Genomic DNA, 11,469 nt, shown 5'->3' with positions numbered 1-11,469 from the left:
CGTTGGGCCCTTAAGGGGGGTGGATTGTAAGATCCCACATCAACCAACGGAGAGGGGGTGATGTGCCTTATATGTGCACATCCGCATCCATCTAGCACGAGGCCTTTTGGGAGCTCACTGGCTTCGGAATCGTAGGAACTCCGAAGTTAAGCGAGTTGGGGGCTAGAGCAATCCCAGGATGGGTGACCCACTGGGAAGTTGCTTGTGAGTTCCCAGAAACAAAACCGTGAGGGCCAGAGAGGGGGGGCCCAAAGCGGATAATATCGTGCTACGGCGGAGCCGATCCCGGGATGTGACAATTGATTTGGATGGTTCTGGGGAAAAAAATAAAAATTGAGATTTTAATCAACACTTACCTCATTTTGAACAAAACTAATTGAAAGTTTCATGCTTAATGCTAAGTTCGTTAGTTTATGTAAAAGAGACTCACTATATGAAAAGTAAAGAAAAAGACCCAATTTTTTTTTTAGAATAAAGTCTAAAAAGCATCAGTTACACATATAAAAGGTCTTTTTTGCTACTATAACTCTTTGGTTATAGGGTTTTATAAGAAGCCCCATTTTTTTTAGAACCCTATATCGTTGCCCAGCCCACACACTTTGTGGGCCGGCCCTAGCTACTTGTGTAACGAGAGTTCAGGATTTAGGGTCTAGAGTCTAGTTCAAGTCGAATTTAAATATGAAGTTTGTATTCGTGATCCATAATTTAAGTGTAGAGTTTTAGATTCGGATTTAGGGTTCAAAATCCGAACACATATTTAGGGTTAGGCGTTCAATACTCACAACTCTCTCCATGAATTTATAATTATGACCTTTAAATTCTTAAGCAAAATGCTTTAGCAATATGAGATTTCAAATTTCTTCTTCAGCCCAATTCTACTCCACTTCTCCTCATTCATTTAAAGCCATTTCATATTTAAGATAAGGCTGAGGTTGTCACATTCCGAGATCGGCTCCGCCATAGCACGATATTGTCCACTTTAGGCCCCCCTCTCTGCCCGCACGGTTTTGTTTTTGTTTTTGCCCACTTATTGCTGCCAAAACTAATAAAACGTCAACACACCACCAACGCCAATTATAATTACTTTTGTTTCGACCATGCAATTAACTAGATTGAATTGATCGAAAGAATGCTTTCTAAGGAATATATATATGATTCTTGTTGAACTGATAGATATACATACATATTTTTTACGGTAATTCTTCTATACTACTGTATTTCTTTTATTAAAAAGTGGCCCAAATTCCACCTGAGCAGCAGATGACAGAGAACTAGTAAGTACAATTAAAACTTGGGTGATTTATTGTATGCAGTCAATCTCATACAACATAGGGATACAGGGCCACATGTAGGAGTCAAATTAAATATTGCAGGAGATCCACTCGTAAAGTGGGTTACTCTACAAGTCTACGAAGATTACAATTATTTAAAAACAGTTAAAATAAAAATTCTAAAAATTTGTTGAAATTGAAATTAACATTTAATCTTTGCTTTAACTTTTAGAGTACCATTAGCTCTCCATTCTCTACCATTTAAATGGAAATAACAGAACCAGTATAAGGGTCCAAAGAAAAACAAGAAGGTTTCCCCTCGCGGCTCGGACACGTAAAAATCAAATGTTCACCTATCTTCCCACAATGTAAACAATTCATAAGAATTGCACATCCATCGCTTTGGCCACAAACGCCACAACATGAGTCTCTAAAGAGGCAACCACACAAATTACAAACTACCACACAGCTCTTGCCAACAATTGCGTTCTTTGGGACATGATACCTGTAAGAGCATGTTTGCGAGAAGTGATCACCCACCTTTAAACAAAACTGACATTCACGACCTGTGTGCAATATGTTGATCCATTGTTAAATACAATAAAAGCAAAACAAAGAATCAATTATTATTATTATTATTATTATTATTATTATTTTTTAACAATGAATGAAGGAAGATGATAAAACTCAAAAATCAGTATTGTGAGTACATTACAACATAAAATAACAACAAATACATAGACATCATAAGAGATTTTTTTTGGTCCCCAAAATCAAAAGCTTACCAATAAGTTTTTCAGAATCCGAGTCATCAGTCTCCGAGTCATCAGTCTCCGATTCATCAGCCTCAAATTCATCATCCTCAAATTCATCAGCCTCAAATTCATCATCAGCCTCAAATTCATCTTCAGCCTCAAATTCATCATCCTCAGATTCATCAGCCTCAAATTCATCAGCATTGCTACCTGTTTCCATGCAATTATATTGTTAAATACCCAAAGAAAAAAGGTTATGATGTCAAAGAAGTTAGAAGGAATGACATCTATGATCCCATCAACAAATAAAGATATTATTAAATATCGGCTATATCATGCACACACCAAAATAACTTGGATGGAAAAAATCATTTTCAAAAACTGATTTTGGCATAGTATAGATGTTATGTCATAAGAGATTTATAAAAAAATAAAAGGAATATATGTAAATATAGAAGTTGTAGGCGCATTTGTTTTCTCTGTCCCTAAAATCTAAAGCTTACCAATAAGTTCAACAACCTCGGATTCAACAGCCTTTGATTCAACAATATTTGATTCAATACCCTGGCTCCCTGTTTCCATGCAATTACATTGTTAAATACAAAAAGAAAAAAGGTGGTGATGTCAAAGAAGTTAGAAGGAATGACAATTATGATCCCATTAACAAATAACAATAGTATTAAATATTTTCTCTGTCCCTAAAATCTAAAGCTTACCAATAAGTTCAACAACCTCGGATTCAACAGCCTTTGATTCAACAATATTTGATTCAATACCCTGGCTCCCTATTTCCATGCAATTACATTGTTAAATACAAAAAGAAAAAAGGTGATGTCAAAGAAGTTAGAAGGAATGACATTTATGATCCCATTAACAAATAACAATAGTATTAAATATCGGCTATGCATCATGCACACACCAAAATAAATTGGCTGAAAAAAAAAAATCTTCAAAGACTGATTCAAAATTTGGCATAACATAGATGTTATGTCATAAGAGATTAAAAAAAACAAATACATGTAAATAGAGAAGATGTAGGCGCATTTTTTTCTTTTTTTCTTTATCTCTAAAATAAAAAATTTACCAATAAGTTCTTCCAGAGGCTTGCTACCTGTTTTTATGCAATTACATTGTTAAATACAAAAGAAGAAAGGTGAAGATGCCAAAGAAGTTAGAAGGAATGACACCCATCAACAAATAACAATATTATTAAATATCATCTACATACCGAAATAACTTAAATGGAAAAAATTATCTTCAAAAACCGATTCAAAATTTTGGCATAATATATATCCTTTATAATTATGCCAACAAAAATAATATTTAAACAACACTTTGATTTTACCAAAGTGTACAATGATACACGGAGAAAATGTCATATGCAACATGCTTCCACCTAACACAACCATGATAAATCAATTATATTTTAATTTGATCAAGTAGCAAAGCCATGCCACCATCTTCAATTATTTCCCAAAAATAAAAGAAAAACGTGCAACGCAAATATTTTGTTGCGAAAAACTTACCTCACAAATAATTGTTCTCTAAAAGTAAACAAATAGAAGCAGGATATTGTACGAAATTCTACTAGAACGAAAGCGAGAGTATTCTCATAGGGAATTTATCATACACAAAATCTAAGGCATATAATTAAATTGCACACAATCTTCGTCACAAACCCTTAAATTAAACGAAAGAGGAAAAACATACTGATTGGCTTTGGCCGGTGGATCTGCAAAAGTGGAGACACAAGGCCGCCGTCCATGACTGTGTGTGCTCGGAAGGGGAAAACGCCGCTTTGGATTTAGGGTAAATATAAAACTGCCGCTTGGGCTGCGTAAATTGGGATTTAGGGTAAATTGTGAGAGAAAAGAGACAGGGTTATTATTATATAGGCTTCAGTGGGCTGCGTAATCCTAACGTCTATAGGAATTCTTGTACAACACGGACTCCGCGTCCTCACTTAGAAAGTTTTACTATTTTAAGAAAAAAAAAAAAAAAAGGTTTTACTATTGCTTGCTTATTTGTGTTAGTTCTGATAGAATTTACATTATGAATCTTTAATTTAATTTAGTGAAACCTAATGAACGATCTTTTTTAAAGCTTTATATGACATGTTCAAACAGGTACTAATTTAGGCATTTGGATTTTATGCCTTTTGTATTCTTCAATTGTCAGAAAGTTTCGCTAAATCTCTTTCGAAGAGCTCAAAAGAGGTCTGTGGAAGGAGAAGAAAAGAGGTAAACCGTGGATGACCTTGCGGAGAAATTTGAATTTCTAGTTACTTTGTTTGATGCCCAAATTTTTTATTCTGATTGATAATTTGGTTATATATAATATATATGTCTGCAGTGTGAGAATTGCTTGAAGACTGAAACTGCCAAGTTCCAAGCCCAATATCTACAGGCCGGCCTTGAAAGGTAGTCCTTACAGTTTCCAAATCTTGTAATTGCATCTGATTTCTCTTCATACTATTAAGCGTTTCTGTGTAACTGGATTGTAATTGTAATTAATAGCATAAATTCAATCGGATAGGTATTTACCTAATCAGCAACTAGCTTATTTGTCTGCACATAGTGATTTAGCAAAGTTTCTTATCAGCAACTAGCATTTTTGTCTGCACAATTTCGGTTTCGGATTTATGGATACGAAGCCTCTGCTTTTTATTACTCTGCACACAGACCATGACATTGTCGACTGTCATCTTATGCATGTAGCTCCTTTAGTTTGGCTCCATTTTCCAGTAATAAGTAAAATTTAAGAGCATCATATCAAAACTGCAGAACAGGAGCTAAGATAACCCATCGACTCTGTTGAGCATTGTTGTTCTATTTGACAGACTTCATTTCCAACTGCGAAGAAGAGAAGGAAAGGCTCTGCACACGATATGAACAACTGAGTAAGCAACAAAACTCCTTTACTCCTCCTTATAGTGAAATCAAATACACCAAAATTTTCTGATGGATTGATGTCATGTCAGGAAAGAAAGAAAGGAGTCTGATATCTGAGCATGAGAAAGCTTGTACTGATAAAATTGCTAAACTGGAAGAGTCCTTGAAAAAGAAGAAGCAGGTACTACCCCTCTCTCTCTCTCTCCCCCTCCCTCTCTCTCTCTCCCTTTATTTTTTTAAAAAAAAAAATAAAAATAAAAACAAAAGGCATGTACTGATATCTCCATGTATATATATTTATGCAAACATGTCTCAAAACCACATTTTCTGTTTATAAACTCAGGATGACAGAACTTTCAGCTTTCTGAGAAAGAGTCTTGGCTCATTTCTGAAGAACCTTTTCTATGTATGGGGGAAACTTCATTTCCCTGGTTTTTTTTAGATAGGAGTGTTGGAATCAGTTTGTATGGTAAATGGTAAACTGTTCTCTGGATTTTATTCATTTCCCATGAAATCCAGATTTGTACTAAAGATAGATCTATTAAGGCACTAGCTAATTTTGATGTGTGGTTGCTCTTGATTTATCTGTCAATTTCATTTTTATGTTTGTATTTTCTTTCATAATTAAAGTGTGCTAAATTGCAGATGCAGATGACGAAGATAACTACCAGGTTTTTCGTAAAGCCATGAAGGAGTATCGGACTACAATGAAGGAATATTTCCAGGCTGTATGTGGCTTTTTAGGGTTTAGTATTTTATTTGCAATTATTTGATCTATAAAACGTGGAGAGTAGTTTCTCTTAGCAGCCTTCAAGTGTAAGGATATCAATTTTCCTTGCCAGGCTGTGGAGGCATTTGCTAAGGAGGATCATGATCGAGCAAACAAACTTCTAGAACAAGTAAGGCTTATTTGCTGTTATGAAGTGATTGGCTATGAATTATTTGAAAAAAAAAAAAAAAAAAAAAAAGGAAATAGCATCTTACCACTATATTGCAAATAGCTTTACTTAAACACACTCCTCAGTTGGATAAAATGAAATACATGCTTCAAAAATTGAACAAGGGGGAGTTTCACTTAATGCAGATACCAAGCCGGACTTGATCACATATCTACGCTAAAAATATAAGATATCAATTTTTAAGTGTAGAATTCACCTTATAGTTTGTTTTCCCTTTTTTAAATGAATTTATGGATTCTATTGTTCTGTGGCCGGGAAATTTTTTCCAATAAAGGCACCCGAAGTGGATGAAGAGTCAAAGGAAATGATTCTTAGAACAAGGTTAGCATCCTTTTCATTGTGGTGTGTGTTTCTACTCTCTGTGGACATTGGTTAATGGTGGTGTATAGGATCCCACAATGTTGATTTTTTTTCTTTTATTGTGTGTTCCTCATCTGAAACGTTGAGACACAAGGTGAAATAGTGCTTGGCTTGCAAGAACATGGTGCCAAGGAGGCGATGCGTCTTTTCAAGTGTCAAATTTCTTCATTTTCTGGAATCTCATGTAAGTGAACGTTCTCATGTTCCTAGTTATTCTTTGAACTTCTTTCTTGTTATTTGTAATTATTTGTTGTCTTCTCGTCAGCAATCATGTGTCTTAAGGTCATCATTGAGACACAAGAGGAAGAGATCTCAAAAGGATCTCGCAGGCGAATATTGGTAAGATTGGTTCATAATTACTTGCTGCATCTGTTTGAACAATGCTTCATACTTGGCTTTTCCTGTTGCCATTTACACAGGTTTTGAAGCTACTGCAGGAAAAATCGATCAAGTGGACTGAAGGGGAAAATGCCGGAACAATACTAATCTAATTAGACAAGACAGTATTGATCGGAAAAGTTTAACTTGATCCAACAGAGAAGAGGCTAGAACATTGTTCCTGGTGTGCCTGATCCCATATCTCTCTCCTCCTGGGTGAAACAATGAGAGAAAGAGATGACATTCCATGGTATTTGCTTAAATTTCTTTGCTCTAATGATTTAGAGAGTGTAATTATACACACTTAAAACTTGAGGAAGAATTAAGGAATTATTTTCTTGCACGTCGTTTTTACCCGCTTGTTGCTGTCAAAACTAATAAAACGTCAACACACCACCAACGCCAGTTATAATTACTTTTGTTTCAACCCTGCAATTAACTAGATTGAATTCATAGATATATGATTCTTGTTGAACTGATAGATATACATACGTATTTTTAACTGTATTAAAAATAGTATAGCCGCTCGGCTATACTATTTTTGACACGTTGGTCTTTTTTTAATTAAATGCGTGGCTATCCTCAGGTATTTTTTAATTTTTAAAAATAGTATAGCTGCACGGCAATACCTATTGTGACACGGTGCGTCGCTTTTTGTCTATAAAAGTATAGCCGGGCGGCTATACTCTCGCGTATTTTTGAAAATAGTATAGCCGACCGGCTATACCCGGGTTATTTGGGTCCTATTCGCGTATAATTATTTTTAAAAAAAGAAAAGGAATACTCTTTAAATACACTAGCCTTTTTGCATACGCTTCCGCACATGCGAGAGGCTTTTTTATTTTATTTTATTTTAAATTTACATTTATTTTAGAATTAAAAAAATAATGGGTAGTTGTGTTTCATAAAAATAGGATTCATTATCTGATTTTTCTTTTAATTTTAGTTTTTTAAATATGAGAAAGTGAGACTTTACCATATTATCCTCATTTAATTAATAATTTTAATTCTTAATGTTTAGATTAACCAATGACATTTTATGGTATTTTGAATGTTTCACAATTCTCTGCCTTTTGCTTTATATATAAGATTATTTACAACGTATAGCCGAGCGACTATACTATTAATTTAAAAAAATGCATTATAGCCGCAAGGCTATACTATTTAAATATATTTTATTTTTATTCAATAATATGTGAAAATTATGTGTATAATACGTGAATTTTATGTGTATTATTAAAAATTTATAAAAAATACGTATATTAAACATGAAAAATATGTACATACGTGTATAATATGTGTATTGTATTTTTTTTTAACAGCCAAGGGGCTATACTGCAGTGTTTTTGTTTGTTTTTTAATTAATACGATAGCCGCGCGGCTATAATCGTAGTTGAAAAATAAAACACCGCGCGGTTATATTATTTATTGAAAAAATAAAAAAGACCCCCGATTTTCCAAGTAGGCCAAAGTGAGCGTTGGAGCTCGAAGCTTCTCTTTTCCCTCTAGCCTCCTTCTGCTTCCGCCATTCTTTTATCGCTTTACTGACTCTTACTGCTCACTAAGGTTTATGAGAGGGACAGAAAAGAGAGAGCAACTCACTGCAAGTAAAGCTACTGTCTCCTTCAATAAAACCTCCGTTTTCTTTATTACGTTTTTAGCTGCTGACCCAATAAAACGTGATTCTGAGCCATGGTTTCATTTCACGAGGACTTCAAAAGTGAAAAATGGGTCGATCGTTTTATCTGAGTCATGTATAAGTGGATCAAAAGAATTTCGAGAATTAACCGTATCTGCCCAAAAATATTATCTCGTCTTAGGCCTAGCCTACAACACATACTATGTCAGATCTGAACCAATGAAGAGTCGGTTAGCAGACATGAACTTAGCCAAGTAGATGTTCTCCCACTCTACACTCGAGTTTAAATCTCCCTCTCCATAATTTATATTAGATTAACGTAAATTATCGTTTGTATAAAAAGATAATAATAAATGGGTCATGGTCGGATTTCTTTTTCTTACCAAGAAAACAAATTCTTAAGTTTCAGTTCATGCAAAGGAAAATGTAAACTACTTATGTAAAGAGAGTTCAGGGTTTAGGGTCCGAAGTCTAGTCCAAAATCCAAATACATATTTAGGATTAAGCGTTCAAGGCACACAACTCTCTCCATGAATTTATAATTCTCACCTTGAATTCTTAAGCAAAATGCTTTAGCAATATGAAATTTCAAATTTCATCTTCACCCGAATTCCACTCCACTTTTTCTCATTCATTAAAGCCATTTCATATTTAAGATAAGGCTGAGGTTGCTGAGCTAGTATTATTATTAATATTATTATTATCTTTTATTGTTGATAGATTCAATAAAATGAGTTTAGTATTGTTACATTCTAACTCCTCAGTGCTGCTGTCTTTCCCTCTCTTTCCTTTATATTTTTCTAACAATTGATTCGAAAATGATATGCTAATACAAGTACGATCCTATTTTTTGCTAACTTATTGTAGGTTGAGGTGGTTAATTAGGGCATCAGATTGGGCTATAGCTTTATGGTTGGCTTTTTTATTTGGATTTGGATTTGGACTTTTCAATCATCGTTTGCTTAATACAGATTTTGGTTTGTGTGTTGGTATTTGACTTGGATTATCTATCCCTCTCCTCAACAAGTTTCCACTTGCAAGTTGGGGTTTAAATTAATCAAAATTTCAATATCACAAGCAAATCCAATCCCAAAAAGAAAAGAATATAAAAATGAAGCATGCTTGAATGGACTTTACAACCTACACTCACTTTCTCTTCCTTTAAATCTACCTGCTCTGCCGTGTGTGTGACTTTGATATCTGCCTCCTCAAGGCTTTACACAGACATAGTCTTTGTTTTAGCAATCCAGTCCACTGTCTGAGCATATCAGTAAAATATAGACCTTTGAAAAACTGCAAATATATATATATATATATATATATCTTAATCCTGTTGAACAATTCTCCATGTACTTTTGAGCAAACATATTAAGTTTAAAGCCGGGCTGGTAAAAAACGTGTGTTTGGTAGCATCTGTTGCCAATTTCATGCCAACCCTCTTCTTTAGACTCTCTACAAGAAACAAAATTAACATCTCCATCCTTTGCCATGCATATGCCAGTGCATTGCATGAATTGATAGAACATTCTTGTTACCTACTAATTGACCAATTGTAAGTCAATTAATCCAAATTCAAAAAGCCCTTCTGTACTACCCCAACAACATAATAATATATTTACCTAGAGTGAGATACAAGTCAAGACTACTTCTCAAAATCCATATGTATAAACTTCAATCCCTATCCTTGAACATCACACAACAGATAAGGACATTTCTGTGGCTATGCTCTCAAAAATGAAAAGCCCAAGTCTCACTTTGTCCCTCCGTGTCATCTTCTCTATCATCTTCCTCTTCAAACCCTCTCACCAAGTCTCCAACCCTAGACTTCTACAGGCTTACACAGCACTCCAAGCATGGAAACATGTCATCACCTCTGACCCCAACAACTTCACTGCCAATTGGTGCGGCCTGCAAGTTTGCAACTACACCGGAGTCTACTGTGCACCAGCCCTGGATGACCCTCACACCATCACAGTGGCTGGCATCGACCTAAACCATGCCAACATAGCCGGTTTATTGCCGGAAGAACTTGGCCTCTTAACTGATCTAGCCCTTTTCCACATAAACTCTAACCGTTTCTGCGGCACCATTCCTTATAGCTTTCGTTACCTTCGCCTTCTTCACGAATTCGACATCAGTAACAACCAATTCTCAGGCCAATTTCCTTCATCTGTTCTTTACATTAATTCACTCAAATACTTAGATATCAGATACAACAATTTTCATGGTGAAGTTCCCTCTGCCCTTTTCAATTTAAAACTTGATGCATTGTTCCTTAACAATAACAGGTTTCAATTTTCATTGCCTCAAAACATTGGCAACTCCTCACTCTCTGTGATTGTCTTGGCAAATAATGACCTCAAGGGTTGCATTCCTTCAAGCTTGGCGAATTTGAAGGACACATTGAACGAAGTTATACTCATAAACAGTGGACTAAAAGGGTGTCTGCCATCAAATTTAGGGTTGTTGGACAAAGTGAGAGTGTTTGATATAGGCCAGAATAAGCTGGTGGGTGCATTGCCTGAATCTATGGGTGGGATGAAGAATTTGGAGCAGCTAAATGTGGCACATAACAAATTATCAGGGGAGGTTCCTGCTAGCATATGCTCGTTGCCTAAGTTGGAGAACTTCACATACTCATATAACTATTTCTGTGGTGAACCACCAATATGCATCAAGTTGTCAGAACAAGATGATAGGAAGAATTGTATTGCATATAGGCCATTGCAGCGATCACCGCAGGAATGTGCCACATTTTATGCCCATTTGGTCAATTGTGATGCCTTTGGGTGCACACCAAGAAGTCCACCACCACCCTCGCCGCCTCCACCTCCGCCTCATGTGGCATCTCATTATCCATGATCAACCGAGAATTACGATTGTTTTTCCTTTAATCTGTCTCCTTGTTGAAATTATATTTGAGGGCTTGTTGTAAATCCAAAACAAATATTTCAATCAATTTGCTCTTTTGACTCTCTTGTTATATGAAATTTGACGCACGACTTGTTCTATTATTGCATGTATGATTGAACTTTTTTTGGATAAGTAGTTTATCAGTAATTCAGCTTGTATTGCATTATTTGGTTAGAGTACCTAACAAGCAGTACATATATGAGAATTGATGTTTTCTATATATAAAAAATAGTCATAAATGTCTTCAAAACTTTAGTGTATGTCATGTTTTGGTATCAATTTGTTGCTTTGGACCTCAAACAT

The 11,469-nt window shown here is 35.2% G+C and overlaps 2 protein-coding genes and 1 long non-coding RNA gene across 6 annotated transcripts; 2 read left to right on the top strand and 1 right to left on the bottom strand.

Moving 5' to 3' along the window:
* LOC18792546 (glutamic acid-rich protein) lies at positions 1,280-3,926 on the bottom strand. Its single transcript, XM_007223867.2, has 5 exons — positions 3,737-3,926; positions 2,743-2,811; positions 2,530-2,598; positions 2,057-2,236; positions 1,280-1,837 (listed from the first exon to the last, which is right to left on the bottom strand). Exons 1-5 carry the CDS (start codon positions 3,789-3,791, stop codon positions 1,533-1,535), a joined length of 678 nt encoding a protein of 225 aa, XP_007223929.1. The 5' UTR covers positions 3,792-3,926; the 3' UTR covers positions 1,280-1,532.
* On the top strand, positions 4,051-6,957 carry LOC18792898. 4 transcript variants are annotated; one of them, XR_002269826.1, is made up of 10 exons: positions 4,053-4,266; positions 4,379-4,446; positions 4,866-4,925; positions 5,007-5,098; positions 5,563-5,645; positions 5,760-5,816; positions 6,151-6,197; positions 6,331-6,420; positions 6,502-6,575; positions 6,656-6,957. It is a non-coding gene; the product is annotated as an uncharacterized LOC18792898 (long non-coding RNA). The 4 variants fall into 4 exon arrangements; XR_002269827.1 differs by having other exon boundaries at positions 6,324-6,420; XR_002269825.1 differs by having other exon boundaries at positions 4,051-4,266; positions 4,810-4,925; positions 6,151-6,420.
* Positions 9,875-11,249, top strand: LOC109946527 (leucine-rich repeat extensin-like protein 6). Its single transcript, XM_020554679.1, has one exon. The coding sequence runs from the start codon at positions 9,976-9,978 to the stop codon at positions 11,113-11,115; it is 1,140 nt and encodes a 379-aa protein (XP_020410268.1). The 5' UTR covers positions 9,875-9,975; the 3' UTR covers positions 11,116-11,249.

Source organism: Prunus persica, chromosome G1 (genome assembly GCF_000346465.2).
Source record: "Prunus persica cultivar Lovell chromosome G1, Prunus_persica_NCBIv2, whole genome shotgun sequence".
NCBI classification, from domain to species: domain Eukaryota; kingdom Viridiplantae; phylum Streptophyta; class Magnoliopsida; order Rosales; family Rosaceae; genus Prunus; species Prunus persica.
This window is presented reverse-complemented; position numbering and strand designations above follow the sequence as displayed.

Bases quoted from the DNA above. Each gene is read 5' to 3' on its own strand.
- LOC18792546 (XM_007223867.2), bottom strand. From the start codon at position 3,791: ATGGACGGCGGCCTTGTGTCTCCACTTTTGCAGATCCACCGGCCAAAG. The intron at 2,237-2,529 runs GTAAGCTTTAGA...GCATGGAAACAG, and splicing joins CGAGGTTGTTGAACTTATTG to GTAGCAATGCTGATGAATTT. The intron at 1,838-2,056 runs GTAAGCTTTTGA...TATTGCACACAG, and splicing joins GGATTCTGAAAAACTTATTG to GTCGTGAATGTCAGTTTTGT.
- LOC109946527 (XM_020554679.1), top strand. From the start codon at position 9,976: ATGCTCTCAAAAATGAAAAGCCCAAGTCTCACTTTGTCCCTCCGTGTC.